This window comes from Haemorhous mexicanus, chromosome 11, assembly GCF_027477595.1.
Source record: "Haemorhous mexicanus isolate bHaeMex1 chromosome 11, bHaeMex1.pri, whole genome shotgun sequence".
In the NCBI taxonomy this organism is placed as follows: Eukaryota; Metazoa; Chordata; class Aves; order Passeriformes; family Fringillidae; genus Haemorhous; species Haemorhous mexicanus.
The window spans coordinates 15,423,689-15,443,185 of record NC_082351.1 but is presented as its reverse complement, the minus strand read 5'-3'; the positions used below and the strand labels follow the sequence as shown (position 1 = coordinate 15,443,185).

The 19,497-nt window shown below is 42.3% G+C and overlaps 1 protein-coding gene across 1 annotated transcript in view; it reads right to left on the bottom strand.

Moving 5' to 3' along the window:
• Window positions 1-13,353, bottom strand: part of PRKAR2A (protein kinase cAMP-dependent type II regulatory subunit alpha) — a 55,457-nt gene extending 42,104 nt beyond the window's left edge. The window contains exon 1 of the mRNA XM_059856673.1: window positions 12,909-13,353. Within this exon, the coding sequence (XP_059712656.1) occupies window positions 12,909-13,158 (250 nt within the window). The 5' untranslated portion in view covers window positions 13,159-13,353. The remainder of the gene's footprint in view (window positions 1-12,908) is intronic.
• Window positions 13,354-19,497: the final 6,144 nt, after the last annotated feature.

The following is a 19,497-nucleotide window of genomic DNA, read 5'->3' as shown; positions in this document are numbered from 1 at the left end:
AACAAACACAAAGCCAAAATTCAAGACCACAAGCCATTAAGGTACACAGGCCACCACAAAAATAATTATGCAAGTAGAGGCAACATGATCCAAGTGCCCTCCTCTGATAGACTGATTGGATTACTGGATCCTCTTAGCTTCAGAGCAGCTCCCAGCACAGATAAGGGAGTTACACAGAAGGGGAAGACACAATTGTTTGTGTTCAGGGCATGCATACACACTCAGTCTCAAGCCTGCACCTGCAGATCTGCCACCATTTGATGGAAGGGTAGGAAAGTAAAGAAACTGAGAAGGTAGAGCTGGGTTTCAGTCCCAAACCTGAGAGCACAACAAACCTATTGCTGACCACTGATTGTAGCAGCACTTCCAATCTGTGTCAATGCCAAGGAAAAAAAGGGCTGGTCTTTGCCTTTTCCATCAGTGATGTGCAGCTGGTCTGCTTAAGTTCGGACTACAACAGAAAAGAAAATTAACATGGGCAGCTACAGATGAGATGCAGCCTAAGAAGCTTTTCCTTTCACCTCTGAGCTGTTTAGTCTCAGGCAAAATAGGCTGGAGTCACTCTCACAGTCAGGTGTATCTCATGTGACAGTATGAAACAACTGAACTACTTCTACAAAAGAGCAATTTATAAGAAAAATATGGAACAGGAGATTTGAAGCTCAGCAGAAACAACCAGCAGCATGGAGAGACCTGGTGTGTCATACACCCAGCAGGCATGCTTTATCTGCCAGGTCAACCTGAGTTCAGAATTGATTAATTACAGGGATCTAGGTAAAATTTAAGAATAGCATCCTAGAGGTAAAATAGGCACATAAAAGTCCAGAGTTCTTTGCCTGGGTCACTTCATTACCAATGAAGTATTGGTATTTCATTACCAATTCCTGCTGACATTTGAATGATGAAACATACTGTGGTTTTACATAAGACAAAACTGCAATAGGTTGTGCTGTCATCTGATTTGATCTGAATAAAAGAGCACAAGGAATTTCAATCAAGTGTCACTTCAAGCTGATTCAGAGCTTAATCTCACACATCCACATTTAACTCAAGGTATAAGCACATATTTATGTGCCAGGCAAGGGATGCTGGTTTCAGGGTACTCTGGACAGCTTCTGATGCAATGTTGCTATGTCAGGGAAGTGGTCCTTCCCTCCTACTCAGCCCTGGTAAGGTCACACCTGGAGTTCCATCTCCAGTTCCAGTCTCCCCAGAACAAAAAGCCTCAGGGACATACTGGACAGAGTCCAGCAAAGGGCCATAAAGAAGATCAGGGGACATGGAGCATCTCTGGAGTGAGGACAGACTGAAAAAGCTGGACTGTCAGCCTAGAGAAGATAAGGCTCAGAGGAGTTCTTATCAATACCTGAAGGGCACTGAAGGACAATGGAGGTAGTTTCTCCTCACTGGGACTCAGTGACAGGACAAGAGCCAGTGGCCACAAAATCAAATCCAGAAAGGGTCCACCTGAACATGATGAAGCACTTTTTTACTGCCAGGGGGCCATACACTAGCATAAATTGCCCAGAGAGGTTCAGCATCCTCTGAGATACTGAAAAGCCACCTGGACGTGGTCCTAGGCAACCACTACAGGCAGTCCAGCTTCACAAAAGGGGCCAGGCAAGACCTCCAGAGGCACCTTCCAAACTCCACCATTCTGTAATTCCACAGAGATCCTCAACAGCTTATCAAAATTCATGCTCTGCTTCCAGTTTAACTTCCAGTGCAAGTAGAAGTAAAATTCATCTGCAGGTAGATGCATCTCATTTCAGGCATCCTTTTTCCAGGTAGGTAACCATAAACTCTGACACAGCCACTGCACAGATTTTGGGCTGTTGGGGTTTAATTTGTTTGGCTGAGTTTTTTGAAGGGAAGAAAGCTAGGAAGAGTGAGTCTGAGAAACAGCCTGGGCTTCTACAGGTTCTTACTATGGGCACATTCTTCCTAACTGCCAACTGAGCACTTTCTTGGGCATTTAAAAAAATGTTCAGTATTGATACTATTGCAATATACCAAACTACTTCTTATTCTAATAATACCACATAAAAATCAAGGAGCACCCACATCCTGGACAAACCTCAGCAGGAGTATCAGCCAGCTTAGCCAGTGTCACAAAAGGCATCTATTATCAGCTGATCAGCTACGACCTTTCTAGGATTTAGCACTCTATCCTGCACAAGTAATCACCTCTGAAAGCTCATTCTTGCCTGAACAGTTTGTAAATTACCTTCCTCAAACCAGTCTTTCTCAAAAGAGCAACAATTTAAAAAGCTGGCTCAATTCTTCTGGAAGTCTGATTTTTACAGTTTTGGTGGGTTTATATGAAGTGCTTAAAAAAGACTGATGATGTGTTGTTGATCTGTGAGATTACAGAAAATTTATTCAAAGAACTGGTGTTCCCATATGATGATACATTAAAAAAAATTGCAGGAAAAAATTGTATAATACATCACACCACATTTTTTAATAACTCAAACCAGAAACCACTGGTCAGTTGCTTATAAGAAGTTCTACATATACTTGGAACTGAAGTGATTTGCTTTCCAGTTAAAAAAAAAAAAAAGAAAAAGGCAAACAAAAACCAACACACCAAACCCCCCCCACCAACTCACAGTTTGTGTCCTTGCTATATATAGATTTATCTACAGTAGTGATAGAAGAGGTACACTGGATTTACAGGATTTTATGCTGTAGTGGGAGCTTCAGAGTCACAACACTGGACACCAGGTTTTCTGTCTTGCTTTCCCTCGTTCCTAAGGTGCAGGATCCTCCATGTGAGCACAACTGACTCTACAATTCATGATCATTTTCTTCTCTGGTGCTTTTCTAGCGACAACAAAATGTGAATTGCACCCAGTGCTTCCACACTCCCCAGCAGCCAGAGCACAGTCTGAGCTGCAGGAGGGGGGCAACCAGAGGACTGAGGGGTGACACAAACTGATCAGGCAGAATGTACACAAGAGTGTGAGGGATTCTACAGAAGCATCATTAACATCTCTGGCAATTCTGTGATATTATGAGCATAGAACATAAAGTACTACTTCACTGCCAGTACAATATATTCATCAGTAACTCACAAGTGAACCTTGTTTCATTGAGATATAATTTGGTTACAGCTTCTTTTAGTAAATAAAGCATAAATAAATTGGAGTGGATTATAAATATGTATGTTTTAAAATTTAAAACTGTTTAATCTCCTAATGTGGTCAATCTTTAGGTTATGGTACACAACCAAATTAGTAAGCAAGAACAACTTCTGTACTGCATCTCAAAATAAAGTGTTTCATAGCTTTTCTTCCTTCAGATTTACACTTCTAACAACATTATATCAACATTCAACAGTTACTTACAACATATAGCTGTAAAAAGAATCATCTCCATGTGCAAATATATTTTGACAAGACAGCCCCCCACACACACTTCCAGTAATTGCATCCTGTGCACTTTCACAGGAAGAGGATTTTTGGGAAAGAGGAAGGGTGAAGGCAGACATATGTTCTGTATCCTAAGCAGGGATAATCGTAAAAAATATCAGTGTGTTCTACCCAGAGCAAGGAAAATCCTCTTTATAGAGGCATTTAGGTTGGAAGAGACCTTTAAGATAATTGATTGAGTCCAACCACAAACCCAACACTGCTACATCCACCGCTGAGCCAGGTCCCTGAGCACTGTGCCAAACCTGCTCATGGATGTCCAAAGTCTCAGCAAGAGGCTTGGACAAGGAACATTCATTCTGACAATTTTTGGATGCAATGATAAAAAATTCCTTGACCAAACTGAGGCACAGCAGGTGGCAAGTGCTGCATGGTTCAGCTTCCAGATGAATTGATTTTTAGGAGCAGAACTTCTAGGATACAACTCCCCCGAGTCACACACTGCTTCACAACAAATGTACACACTGCAGATCTTCCATGGAAAGCTAAGAAAAGCTAAAACCACTAGCAAAATCAGTACACATCATGCAAAGTTATATTATTTCATAGTGCTATGAAAAAAATCAGTAAAGCAGTTAATAATTACATGTTTCCAGCAGTAAGAAATTAAAATTACTTCACAGGGATTTAAGAGATGCTCATAAAAAATACAAGTCGTGTTTATGGCTTTTTATCATAAAGTTACAGGATCTTAAAATTAGAATTAAAAACATGGTATCCAGGGACGTTTAACACTACAAAAACTGGTCTCTGAATAGGATTAATTTTTAGCATTTCATAACAAAACCACACATGGAATCTTTGCCCCACCCATCCCCAAAGGTGTGAAAGACAGAAGACTAAATATTAATCTATTCTGATAAGCCATCTCTCATAATATATGAACCTGAGAAACCTGTGAGTCCTACAAATACTTAAAAATTTTAATCAGAAACACTGGTAACAGCAAATATTTGAAAACTGTTCCTGAACAATTACTTTTTCCTGGAAAAAAAAAATTAAAAAGCCGTAACTCAATCTTAGAATTTTCATTCCAGGGCTGTACAAGAGAAATCTTTCAGAGAGGGGTACCCCCATACTCATGAGAACCAGAGACTGAGCAGCTCTTTCACTACCAATGTCCTTGAGGAAGCAATTCTTCCTGAACGATCATAATTAGCACAAGTGTTGCCACAAAAATAAGTGTTTACTGGAGCCTCACCAGGAAAAATAACACAAAAATATTTGTGGGTTTTTTTTTTTTTTTATTTCTTCTATGGAACACAGTTTTCTCAATAGGAAGCAGAAAACAATATGCTGTCCCAAGGGAGGAAGAACCAAAATGGAAATGAAGAGCCATTGTGACATCCTGCTTTATAGCAGTTTGTCAATATGCAATCACCAAGAATGAGGAAATTGGCACCGCAGTTGATTCAAAAATACAGAGGAAAACTACAAAGCATTTTCTCAGCCCTCATCCAAAACCCACATTTCATTCCCCACACAAGCTCCCCACGTTTTTACAACACTCTGCAATGACAATGCTCAGGTCCAGAAGGACAGAACAGTGACTGCTGGGAGAACATGCCCTTTCCCTCCAACCTGCAACCCTAACCCTTCCTCACACCACAGTTCAGAGTGGGATTTTGTGACAATTTGCTCAGTTCTGCTGGTCAGGCCCCTGATCCAACCATCCTGGTGTGGACTCCACTAATACCCAAAAAGGAATGCAGGGTTCCAGACTTCTGTAAGATGACCTCACACCAAAAGCTGACATCATGCCAGCCCCTGCAGGCTAGAGACCATTTCTGAACAGAAGCAAAGCTGTTCTGCAAGCCACCAGGAAATAAAAGGAGAGAACAGAGAGTGCCTTAACATTTCTTACAAAATAAACCCCAAGGTTGTTGTTGGTTTTAAATGGCAATAAAAGCAATGCTACAGAAGGAATACCTGCAAGACCCTACCTCATGCCCCAAAGAGCTGCTCCTAAAGATGTTTTCTCCCCTAAAGGGAATTTCCACATCTAAGGAGAGAGAGCTGCCACTCTCAATCATTTCCCATTTCTACACAAAAGAAATGCTCCTGTATGGAAAGGACACACAGCAAAACTGCTACTAATAAAATGCTGGCCTTTATTATACACAATTTATTCGGTATTTATGAAACAGAGGCCAAATCCTAGCAGTGTGAAAACTGTAAGACAGGGTGCTTTCCTCTAAACCTCCCCTCTCTTCTAAGTATCATTCCCACTACAGCAGAGAACACTGCCATCATCTCCACAATTCTCACAAGCAAAACACCAATGACCACAAAACAGCTGCTTGTTCTGCACAGTGGATTTCTGGAGTTTCTATCCAATGGCCCCTCTTTCAGATTCGTATTTTTAAAAAAAAAGCTTTTGCATTAAAGGAGCTCATAAGCATACAACCTTCATTAGTAGTACTATCATAGTAGGACTATGCAAGTCTTTTATGCAAGAGCATTTTGTCCACTCAGATTTCCCAGATTTCCCCCCAGATGCTTTTCTAACCAATATTTGTTTGATTTATTACTTCCCTTGTCTGTTTCATATTACAGTGAGGTATAAAGACATGAAAACTGCAGACTGGAAAAGAGTGCACACCATTTGCTGTGGAACTGACAGTACCTCAGGAAAAAAATTAAATCTGCACGAATCAAAGAGTCTTGATGGATCAAAAACCACCAAACAATTGTTACATACCAAAGAAGTATTGATACAAAGACAGGCATGGAACACAAAGAACCATAACTAAAGGAATCTAAAGGACCATTACAGAGGAAGGAATAACATCCCTCTAAAACAAGAACCAGTATGTTTGTTGAGTTATATTCATTACTGTCTCCCTCTTCTTTCACAAGAAAATATGAATGATCATTCATGAAGCTGAAAACGTTACTGAAGCCAGTGGGAAACATTCATAGCTCATCTTGGCTACATTTCCAGTCTTCATTTGAATAATGAGCAACTGCTCTGTCAGACATTAAGGTTTTTAATGACTGACTGGTGAATAGCTCCAAGTGAGCTTGTTCTCTGCTGTCTCCTCCTCTTCCCGGAGATCTCCATTGTTCTATTTTAGGTAAGAGGGTACAAGAAAACTTCAGTATTAGCAGGAGGGGAACACTGACAGAATTGTCTCAATTCTAATATTAGCTTATTAAATGAACAAAACATAGCAAAGTTAAATAGAAGCTAATGTTCAGTACAATATCTAGTACTGATACACATTATCTTCCTTTACCTTAATTTTAGAACCAGTTAGAAAAATACCTATTCAGAAGTTTCTTATAACTTTTCTTACAATAATCTTCTTCAACATGGAAACACAGGCTTTTAAGAATTCAGCAATTATTTCTAATGGCTAGTTACCCACTTCATAGTTAGTTATGCTCTTTTAGAAGCTCGTACACAGAGTAACTGCAGGATACCAAGAGAGCAGAAACAGTCAAGAATTTATCTGTACAGTTATAGCAACTATCTAAAGCTCTTCCAGAAAGCAACAAGCTTAAGAGTTATGTGAAAAGTTACTGGTATGCAACAGACTAAAAATACGAATTTAAATGAAATTTTAAACAAAGAAAATACTGCATGCTTCCTCACATTTTAGGACACACTGATCACTTAAAGCAGAACACTTATGTCAAGCCACTAACTGCAAACTGAAGTAATTGGGCATCTTAGTCAAGAGATTGTAAGGAATATCTAATAGATGTTACAGGAATATTAACAGTGCTGAGGGTAAGACATTCCAAATAACTCTAAGTGTACTAAGTCAAAACTGCAAGAAACTTAGCTTTGATAATTAATACAGAAGTTCATTCTTCCTGATGTAAACCAATATACATTTAGCAATATCCAGGGATATCTGAATTTCAGTCAAACTCATTATAATTCTCTGTTTCTCAGCCAGTCAGCACCTTTTATCCCTTTGCTTCATACTTCTAGTTCTTTTACAGTCTCAGGTAAGGATGTATTACAGACACATTCTCACTAAATTTCCTTTGTACAGAGGACTACTGAGGAAACATTCCTTCAAGCCCCACTGAGCTACAATTGGTGGCTTCCCTAGAACTACAATACTTAGTTCAAAAAATTCCTTGTCTAACCTTGTAATACAGAAACTGCAACCTTAAGAACAAATGCCGAAAAGCAATTTTATTGTGATAAACAAATGCAGAAACAAAAAGGCCTCCAGGGGAAAAAAAAATTATTTACATGCTCTGTCCAAACAACTAAAAAGAATTAAAATCAGTCTTCCTTAATACTTAGTTTATCTTCAGAATTCCCCCACTAGAACAAGATAAATAGAGGGAGTGAAGTTCCATTAGTGCTAACAGCAGCTACTCTACTTAATCCTTCAGATTTAAGTCATGGAGAACTGCCTCTGTAAAAGCAAAGACGTGCAAGTATAGCAGCTGCACAACAGTAGTCCTTCACTTCATATGTATATTAAACACTTTCAAGATGCTGTGCTGCCAAAAATTAATATAATTAGAAAATTAAATGCAGAGGTATATACCTCTTAAAACACAGATGCATCACTAATGCTTTGCTTTACAACTGATTTCATGTCATTGAAGGAGACCAATGAATAAATAAAACTCTAAAGCTTCTATACCTTCCGGTCACTAGGCTTGCTTGAACATACCTTTTAGAACATAAAGCAGGAATGTGCATTTCTTTTCTTTGTATACCAAATCCAAAGGTTTAATGCAGTCAGATCATAGAATTGTTTAAGGTGGAAAAGACCTTTAAGATCACTGAAGCCAACCATCAACCCAGCTTTTTCCTCTACCTCCCTAAAAATCTAGAGACCACTTAAGGAGAGCACAAAACACCTTTGCTATAACCTCTATTTAAAAAAAGGTATGCAGAGCTAGTAATTATCAGATTATGAGAGTGCTCACTGTGCTGCCTAGATTTTAAATACAGTAGCTACTCTCTGGACTGAATTTATATTGTACATTTGAAGAAAGAGCTACTGTACTTTATTACCAGTTAATTAACAGGTTAGGATGAAGCAGGTGGGTGAAGGCACTACTGAAAACTTCAAAGTACTTTAATTTTAAAGATGGTATCTCACAGCAACATGCGCAATACCCCACGAATCTGATTTCTATCTGAAAGCTTGAACAGTATTTTTCGAAAGGACTGTTCTTCTTCTTATGCTGTACTGCAAAAGTTTTAACATCATCCAACTCCTAAAATGCACTAAGTTTCATTGAACTATTTCAGGGAAACAGCAAGGAGTTATGCCTAACTGTGAATTGATGTAGGCAGAACATAAATACTTTGTGATTGATATAACACAGTGATTTCTGAGGAATTCCACAGGACAACAGTTCAGAATAAGAAAGCATAAGTAAATGGTGCTTAAAATTAAGAAGATAAGCAATCTAAAACAGGTTTAATTTAATACCAAGTGTTTCCATTAGCAATTAAAAAGTTAAATATTTCAAAGATGCACTGAACTCTTATTCTGTACCACATTCAAGATCTAACGATGTAAACAAGCATTTCTCTACTCCCTTCTGCTCAGATATTCTACTGATGTTTTAAAGATGACATTTAGAAAATCCTCGAATTTCAATTGAGAAGCTCACTGCAGAGCTAAAGAATCTTTTCACCTGCCCATCCAGATTCATATGCACCACTTCCCATCACAACAGGAGAGCATACTGAACAGGATAATTTCAAAAGCAAAATACTAAGAAGGGCTCTCTTTTGCTCAGGGAGCAGCTGAAAAGCACATCATCTTTCCTTCAATATCAAGGGAAAATCCCGAGAAGGAAAAATTTTATTTGCAATGAAATAATTGTAATTAGTTGAAATATCTGAGTTGCTCAAATTAGTATAACCCCAAAAATATTTTAGTCCCATTGTTAGTTACACTTAATAGCCCCAAGAACACATACAGGTGGTTTTATTGTTACAAAAAATAAGACAAAAAAGCAAGTTAATCGTGCAGCACTTTGCACCTTTGTGCAAGTGCCGCAAGGGACAGGGAAGCAGAGCCTCTGCCTTCCTTCAGGTGTGCTCCTCAACAGGAGGTTTCCCACACCAGTATGCAAACAGTGAATAGACCATTTCTGTGGCGTTCATTTCAGTCTTAACAAACCTATTCAGAGCCTGCTTGTTAGAAGCACAAGTGTCATGGTCAAGGACACACTTTAAGAATATGTATCTGTCCTTGGTTACATTCCCAGGCTGATTTTTGAAGGTCTTGCTTTGCACCTTTCCCAACCCTCCCAACCTCTCAATTTTTCAGTTAAACCCAACAAGTAAAGGCTCTGAGGAAAGTGTCTCCCAAATTCTCTGCCACAGCCCACAGTGGATAAATGTTTCTGGGGGCTCCCCCACAACTATCATCATTTTATTTTCACACACGCCTTACAATGCACTCTGCTGAACAGCCACATCCTGATGCCCTTTGATCACATGTACAAAACCAGTTAAAATCAAGGATGAAACTCCAGTGAGGTCAGACAGGAAACATAAACCTGGAAATAATTTCCTAAGCATCACCTAAGAGTAATCATCCTAAGAGAATAAAAGTTTGGGGGGTTTTTTTGTAGCCTAGCTAGTTGCAGTGACTTTTACCACATGGATGGAGTTCCACTATGGCATCACTATGGCTACTTGAAGACATTTGCCACAAGTCTTACACCAAAGGCCAGGACCTCCTTCTGACTTGTTTCTATTACCATATGCACTCAGCACACAAAAAACCCCACATAACTTATCTGAAATGTCATCTCAGTCTGAGTGTGCAGATGCAGCCTAGCGACATACACAGATTTAATACTGGGCCAGACACACACACAAAGAAAAGCACATTATTTCTAAAGATCTCTCTAGTCCCAACATACACAGTAAGGGTAATTTTTTAAACTAGCTTTGAGTTTCCTTAATATAGTCATTTACAAAAACAACTGGTCAATTTCATCTTTTTATTTATAAACAGACATGGAAACATGTTTAAAAGATCCAGGTGACCTGTCACAGCAATTCAAAGGTAACAAAGCATAACCTACGAAAGCACAGTGTAATTCACCAAAGTCTTTCCTAAATTGCCAAAGATGAAAATGTGCAGCCTTGACAAACAGTATTCAATTCAATGAGATTATGTGGCTCTCCCATTGTGTATGCTTCCCCTATCTCCACATGATTAAATAATAAGCAGACATAAGCGCCCAGGATCTTGTCTTCCACAAGGCCCAAGTATTGTCCTACCTATGACAGTGAGCAGGTACCAGAACCTCTAACTTAACATTTTTCATTGATAGAGACAACATTACAACAGAAACCTAAATAAGACATAGCCATGGTTGACTGTTACTGTTAAACAATGCAAGACAGAATCATTTCCCTGACCCTCCAGAGGGATCCTCACCTGCTGTCACAGAGAACATGGCACTGCTCCTGGGAAGCCACAAGGGGGGAACAGCTTGGGTTTTCAGATAGGAAGCAAAACAGCATTACTGACAGTGGCACTTGCACAAAGGGCTCTACTACAAGAAGTGACAGTGCCCAGCCTTGTTAATTTAATTTTCTCTCTGACTAAGATAGAAAGATGATAAGCAGAAACATGAAGCAAAGGAACCACCCCTCTGCTTTGGACAGCCTCGCTATGGAAAGCTGCATTTGAAAAGCCCTATGGCACCATTAAATTTTTACATTTTTATCTGAAAACATTTCAGAGGATCCCTCCAGCTGCAGGTGCAACATTCAGAAAGAAAATTTTACACTTACTTCCCTGAAGACAGCATTTCAAACCCCAAATCTAGGTAAACTGATCACAAAATAGCAAAATTGCACCCAAAGACATTAGACTTTCTGGTGCAGTGGATTTTTTTTTTTTTGGTTCTGTTAGCTGGGGTTTTTTTTGTGGTTTGGATTCCTTTTTTTTTTTTTTAAGGAAAATATTAAATACATACAAAGACATTGCACATTTTTAAGAATTACACTGAACTATCGACTGATATTTTTCCAACGTGGAGTTTAATTTTAAAATACATTCTGCAAGAAAATCTAACGTCTTTCATATTTAGAGATGTTTGAAAATACTGCTGGCTTGGTTGCAGGGCAAAAAAATCACTTGTAATTTCCATAAATCTGTGCTCAGGTTTGAACATTCCCTTCAATTCAATTCAGTCACCAACAGTGTCCACACCTTTACCCTTCACCTTTCATCTATTCTTCTTCAGGCCCTAAACAGAGCTTCTCTCTCATGAGAAAAAACATCCAAACCCAGACACTGATTGTAAACTGGTTTTCAATTCAATCTGACTGTCCATTTTCCTCTTGTCCTCTCGCACATTCCATGTTCTGTTTGTCTATTTTCAAGAGTTTAAGATGTTTCACTTTGTGAAGTTCCCAGCCTAAAAGCGCTGCAAAAAAGGCTGGTGTCTCAACATTTCCCTAGTCAAAACAATTATTTGTTTCACAGCTTAATTCCTTCCTGCTCCTCTAAAACTGTTAACCAGGGAGTAGCTGTTAAGAGCACACTGCACCCACAAGTAGACATCCAGTAATTGGTCTAAAAGAGGATCCTCTATCAATAAAAGTCAGAAACCTTTACGTTATAGGTCAAGGGCACAAGACCTTCAAACGAGGGCACTGAAAGTTCAGGGAAAGCATGCCTTTTCTCACCTTTCCCTACCCCTTTAAGCTACTTTCTAATAATGAGAAAGTATTCAGTCCAAAAAATTCTGGGTGTGCCAAGTACCACCATTCACAGGCATTTTAAATAACTTCTCACACTGAGGCTCAATTACAAACACTCTGAATAGCCTAAAACACACAGTACAATTCTGACAGAATAAAAATTTCAGTATCACAAGTGGTATTTCATTGTCCAGCTCAGGTTAAGTATCTTTTCCATATTCGAGACTGGCAGCATAAACAGCAATATATACAAGCGGCTTTGAATTTTAATATGTTGCTAAATAGCGAAAGTTATTTCGGTGCTTTATAACAGCCGCTTTAAATACACAACAGCGGCAATAAACCACCCCAGTTTCAGCGAAAAAATCCCAACCACACTCGTCCACAATGATTTAAAGACAGAAATGTAAAGATAAGTACAGAAGAGGTTGCACAATAACACATGATCTTCCCTATCACATGCTTGGCAGCGCGCTCGCAGCCCGGCGATACCCGGTCAGACCCCGGGGCACTCCGGCCGCGCAGGGCAGCGCCGGACACCCCCGGGACGGGGCTCCGGCCCGAGTGTCGGGGCCATCCGGGGCTCCGGGAGCACGCCCGGAGCCCACGGGGAGCGGGAGCGGCAGCAGCGCGGGGCTGCTGGAGCCGGCGGAGCCTCTCCCCCATTCAATCCCTCCTCGCTGCCCGCCCTGCCCTGCCCAGCGGCGGCGGCCGCGGCACCGGGCACGGCGGGGAGGGCGGCCCCGGGCTGGAACCCCCGGCAGGACCCCTGCTCCCGGCGCCTCCTCCGCGTCCGCGCCGGCACTTACGCTCGAAGTCGGAGTCGGACTCGTCGTCGCCGCGGTCGGGATCCTCGTCGCCGTTGGACTCGGTCTGCATGGGCTCCCCGTCGAAGCTGACCACCCTGCGGCCACCGCCCGCCTCCTGGTCGCGGGCATCCCGCAGGCGGGCGAAGTACTCGGCGGCGAAGCCCAGCAGGTCGGACGGCCGGTGCCGCAGCACCTCCACCGTGTAGCCCTGCAGCAGCTCGGTGAGGCCCGGCGGGATCTCGATGCTCATGGTGCCGGACACCCGGGAGGCCGCCTCGCCTCCCTGCCTCCCACCCTCCCTCCGTCCGCCCCTCCCCGCGTCCGCGGCCGGCGGTGCCGGTGGCGGTGGCGGTGCGGGCTCAGGGCCTCCCAGACGGGCGCGGACCGACTCCCGCCGCTCCGGTCACACGAGCCGCGGGGCGCGGAGGGGAGGGACGGGACGGGGCGGGAGCGGCCCCGCGGCGCAGGCGCGGAGCGGGCGCGGGAGCGGGCGCGGGGCTGCGGCCGCGCGTGCGCGGGGGCGGTGGGGGGGGGCTCGTGCGTCACGGCGGGGCGCGGCGGGGCCGGGCCGGGAGCGGGCGCCGGGCACGGGGAGCGGGGGAGGCTCGGCAGGGGACGGGACGGGTCACTGGGTGTGTGCCTGGATAGTTCCGCTCTCTGGGAAAACTGATGGGCGCCCGCCGTTCTGCGCCCGCCGGAGTCGTTAAACCCCGGTCACGGCGGGTTGGGCCGGCTGTGAGCGGTGTTGGGAAACCTCCGGGCCACAGCTGGCGGCGGGATGTGGGGAGGGGCGGAGGTCAGGCAGGCGCCTCCTCGCCGTCGCTGCTGCCTTTTTATTTTTCTGTGATTTCACATCAGTGGCCCTGTACATTCATTCCTTGTCAGAATCACAGAACAGTTAGGTTGGAAAAGAGCTCTGAGGTCAATGAGTACAGCTTTGACCAAACACCACCGTGTCTAGCCCATGACACCGAGTGCCACATCCAGAATTTAATCCTTAAACACGTCCAGGGACGATGACACGTCCACCGCCTCCCTGGGCAGCCTGTTCCAATATCTAGTCACCCTTTCTGTCAAAGAATTCCACCTAATGTCCAACCTAAACTTCCCCTGGCACAGCTTGAGGCCACGTCCTCTTGTCCCTTTGTCGGTGTCATGGGTGAAGACACAGATTCCCACCCGGCTACACTCTCCTTTCAGCTATGTCTGGAGAGCAATAAGGTCTCTCTCGAGCTTCCTTTTCTCCACGCTAAACACCCCCAGCACCCTCACCTTCTCATCAGACTTGTGTTCCAGACCCTTCCTCAGCTCCATTCCCTTCTCTGCCCTCACGCCAGCACCTCAATGTCTTTCCTGAACTGAGGGGCCCAGAACCAGACACAGCAGCCAAAAATTCAAAGCCACTTGTATGTTGCCTCACCAGTGCCAGGCACAGAGGTTCTCTTTCCTCTTGGAGCATGTGAGGGTGTTCCAAAGCTCCCCCAGGAGCAGGAGAACAAGGTTTTTTTGACCTTGTTGGATCCAATCAAACTTCCATCCAGTTCTTGGTTGGAGTTAGATTTAGGACCTATGACCCTCAGATTCTTGTCAGAATTATGTCATTAGAGAACAATTCTTAAGTCAGTGCAAGGTCTTCACACCTTCTGATAAACACTGAATAGAGCCATGATATAGTCTGAAAGGGTAGCAATAGTATGGATCTGATACTAACAAAGCATTACAGATAAGAATTGCAGAAAAATTAAACACAGAATCATAGAATGGTTTGGGTTGGAAGGAACCCTAAGAGTCACCTAGTTCCAAACTCTCTTGCCATGGTCAGGAACACCTTCCACTAGACCAAGTTGCTCCAAGCCCCATCCAATCTGGCCTTGAACACTTCCAGGCATGGGGCATCCACAGCTCTGTGTCAGTGCCTCGTCACCACATAATTGCTGATATGTGTGAGCTTTGGAGATACCCATTCAAATGCCCTTAAATGCACTTTATTCAGATTTTTGCTTGTGTTTGTTGTACAAAACCTGTTATCTGTGTGTACAGGGGAGGTTTGGCTGATGCCCAGGGGCTGCGTGGAGTGGAGCCATCAGCCCTTAAGCTTTGACGTTGCTGGGAAGCTCCTCCTGGGACAAAACAGACCTGTGCAAACATGACTCAAGGAGAATACGGATGTTGGCTTGGTGACACCGCTGCGTGTTGTCAGTGTACATATTTTTATTTAATTCTTCTTTTGTTTCAACAATAAAACGGCAAGAATCAACTTGTTCTCAAGATATAAAATTTCACTTTGGAGCCCAGAATTGGCTGAGGCAGCATACTGTGTGTTTTGGTTTTGTTTGCTCGTGTGCCAAAGAGTCCCCTCGCTCATCCAGATGGCTCTCACTGCACTCCCAGATAAAGGCAGCCTGTGCATCCCTGCTGCATGGAGGGCACTGTGGCAGTGCCAGAGCACCACATCCAGGGCTGTTCCTGATGGCTCTCACTGCACTCCCAGATAAAGGCAGCCTGTGCATCCCTGCTGCATGGAGGGCATAGCAATGGGTGCCAGAGCACCATGTCCAGAGCTTTTCCTTGTGGTTCTCACTGCACTCCCAGGTAAAGGCAGCCTGTGCATCCCTGCTTCATGGCGGGCACAGCAATGGGTGCCAGAGCACCACGTCCAGAGCTTTTCCTTGTGGTTCTCACTGCACTCCCAGATAAAGGCAGCCTGTGCATCCCTGCTTCATGGAGGGCACAGCAATGGGTGCCAGAGCACCACGTCCAGAGCTTTTCCTTGTGGTTCTCACTCCACTCCCAGGTAAAGGCAGCCTGTGCATCCCTGCTTCATGGAGAGCTCAGCAATGGGTGCCAGAGCACCACATCCAGGGCTTTTCCTGGTGGTTCTCACTGCAGTCCCAGATAAAGGCAGCCTGTGCATCCCTGCTGCATGGAGGGCACAGCAATGGGTGCCAGAGCACCATGTCCAGAGCTTTTCCTGATGGTTCTCACTGCACTCCCAGGTAAAGGCAGCCTGTGCATCCCTGCTGCATGGAGGGCACTGTGGCAGTGCCAGAGCACCACATCCAGGGCTTTTCCTGATGGTTCTCACTGAGGGAGGTCACTTGCAAATCTCATGGCACATAAAGGTGTTCTTTGTAATGCAGCTCCCATATTTGCATGCAGAGTAAAATTACATTGTGTATCCATACAAAGTGAAAAAAAAAATTTTTAAAAGCACAGGAGGTAGATTTGCCACATCTCAGCAGTTTATCCAAAGATTTTGTGTGAAGCTGTTGCTCTTAATTTCTGTTCTTTTCTACAGCAAGAACAACAGTTGCTCTACTGCCTTTTTCAAAAGATAATTAATACTGATTTTTCATTTGCCATTCCTACTATTATTATGTGGCTGATGTTCTCAAACATTACAAGAGCACATTTCACTGCTCAATATATGTACTTTAGCTATTGACAAAATTGGTACAGAGAAAGATTCTGACCAATGTGAAAACTATGGTTAGTCCCCCCAAAAAATTAGGATTTCTGACAAGATCTTCCCTTTGCTGATTGGGTGCTGAGGATATTTCTGATGATGAAGAGGTAAAAATGAAATTTCAAAAATTCTGTAAAAATGGTAAAACAAAATACCAGTAAAAAGCACTGGCAAGAAGGTTCAAAGAAAGAAAGGGAAAGTCTAATTCCAAGGGAGTACACTTATTTTTCTTTCCCATTTTTTTGCACAACAGCCAGCCACTTTACAATTGCCTGCTTTTGGCATTAGTCAGCTCTTGTATTAACTTTTAATGTTTGTTGATAATTTTGTGTCCTTTGTGTCTGTGAATATTAATCTAGTTATTTATTTGAAAGAAAAGTGTTACCAGTAAATATTGTTAAGTCTCTGAAGGGCTACATTGTATTGGCCTTCTGATATTTATATGCCCACACACAACTAATCAGCTTCAGGGGAAAGTAAAGAGCACTGCTCTGTTTATTCTCTTCCTGAAGGTCAGCGGACAAAATCAAAACCATCCAAGGTCACACAAAGTGCATTTTCAAGTTGATTTACGCCACAGTTTATCCTGTTTCTTTATATACCTTTTTTTTTTTTTTTGTAAACATCAGAACTGAAGGCACAAATGTGCAAGAAGCTTGTCAGCAATGAAGTTAATTGTTACAGTGCCTGCTGTGCATACAGAGAGCACATCATGTGCTTTCTTTCTCCCTGAATTTGCATAACTTTTAAAATTATTACTATAATAAGCATTCACATTAAAAGAATGTTAGAAAATAAATTAGAAAAAGCACTTGCAGCCTTAATTTGATCCCTTTTATAATAACATTTTTAATTCAGGCAGCATGACCAAAGCAATTTCTTTCCTCTGGCTTCATGGCATGTTCAGCACCCAGTATGGAGTTAGATAAGACTTGTGTAGCTGATGAAGCTGGTCCCCATAGCATTCCTATCTATCTATATATATATATATTTCAGTATATAGTTCTCCTAATAATTTCTTAGTGGCTGAAAGCTATTCCCATATATACCACGTGTCTGTGCTCCCAAATGGTGAAGTCTCTTCCATTTACTCTGCCTGTTCTACCCAGATCTGTGTGACTTTGATGTGTCATTAGTGAAACTGTTGTGGAGCTTCAGTGCTTGTCGTGCTCAGGCAGGAGCTGCAACATTGCCAGCAGAAAAAGCAAAATAGTCTGTGTAGTCTTGCACTGGGGAAAAATAACCAGATTAAACTTCCCGACTGGCTCCTTAAAAAGTAAAATAAATCCTTTTATAACGAGTAATAATTCACTTCTCATAAACCTGTCAGCACCAGCCAGAGCTCAGACACTATATAAACATATGTACATCTTGGATTAATTACACTTGCCTTCAAATTCCATACAAGGATCATGCAAGAAAACACTAAATATTCTGATGACAGTTTTTAGTGAACACAGCCTCACGTTTTCCACATCCCCCTGGTGCTGAAGCCAGCAACCAAGGTTTGTCACACTGCAGTAAGTTCCAGAAGTTAAATACCTGTTAGATAAAGCAGCACTTCTGTTTCTAACATCTGGAGCACTCTTCCCAGATTTACCAAATTCCTCCTACTCCTGGTATTGCAGGATTTGGCAAATTATGTTTCTGCCTGTGTTTTATTTGCTGCTTTGTGATTTTGTAAACCTCGATCTTACCTCAGCCCTCTCAAAATTAAGGTCTGACATTCCTACTGGTCTCTCCTCCAAAAGCAGCTGCTTCTCCAGGATGACATGAAATGCTCCTTTCTGTAGCTGCTCAGCTTCACTGTGCCTTTCATGAGCACTGTGTGCAGTTCTGGTCTCCACAGCCCAAAACGTGGGCTCACTCTGGTTTTACACAGCAGAAAAATGTTTCTGTCTGTTTTGTTATCCAGCATTTTTCCTTAGATTTTTTGGCTGCCACATCATTATGAACTGAATGTATCTAGTCTTCATTTTAAGATATAAAGAGATGAAAAAAATCCCATTTCCCTTGCTCTGTTTCTCCCATGGCTGACCACCCCCATTGTAAAAAACATGCTGAATTTTGCATTTTAAGTTTTCTGTGTTTAACATTCAAATGTTTTTCTACCCACTGCTCGCTCCATTTGCTGCAAATGTGCATAAACATCAGGTAACTCTGTGCATAATGTACACAAACCTTTTGAGGTTGCATTTTACCAGGAGTAACAGTAAAATCAAGTGATCCTGGGCTTAAAAACCAGGATGTAGAGACACTTGAACACCAAGTGCTAGATGAAACTGCTTCTCCTGCCTCTCTTTGGTTCCTTCTCAGGAAAGTGCTAAACCTCAGAAACCAAACTTAGGTGCTCTAACCAGTTGGTTTGCTTGTGACAGTAAGCAAGATTTAGTATTTATTTTTTTAGCCTTTAGAGTGAATAGCTTGAGTACTGTATACTTCAACAAATCATATGGGACTGTCTAACAATAGTACAAAGAAAGGAGAAAAAAAATCAACCTTTTTTTTTAATAAATACATGTAAATACTTGTGTCAGCTTGAAATTTGTTACCTTGACACTACCTTTAGTCCATCAAAAATATTTTGGATAATTCTTAGAAAGATACCTTGCTGCATTTGTTGATAAATGTCAAAGTATCAAGTTGGGAGAAACAGCTGTATAAATGTCCAGATTTTCATTGGTGTATTTTAGTTTGTGAACACAGAAAGCACTGATTCAGTTGGTAACAATTACAAATTTTCAGACAGTAGAACACCAAGCTTAAAATACCTGATTTTGTAAATCATCTACCCTAGATATTATCTAGATGTAAAAAGAAATACCTCTGACTATCATGTCATACTTGTGATGTAAAATGGCACGTGTTTGATTCTAGATAAAAGTAGTGTCTGTGACATAAGATGTGTGGGATGACCATGTTGTTTAAACTACCCTGAGCAACACTGTATAGCAGATGTAGAGTTTATGGTTGCCACGTCAGAGCAGCCCTAAGCAACGGCCCTGCTGTGCAAACAGGGGATATTCAAATAAGGACTTAGCTAAGCCCTTGCTTCTCTTGCATACAAAGTGGTAGCTGTACCCATTTCGGTTGTACTTTCATTTCTGGCCCCAGCACTGAAAG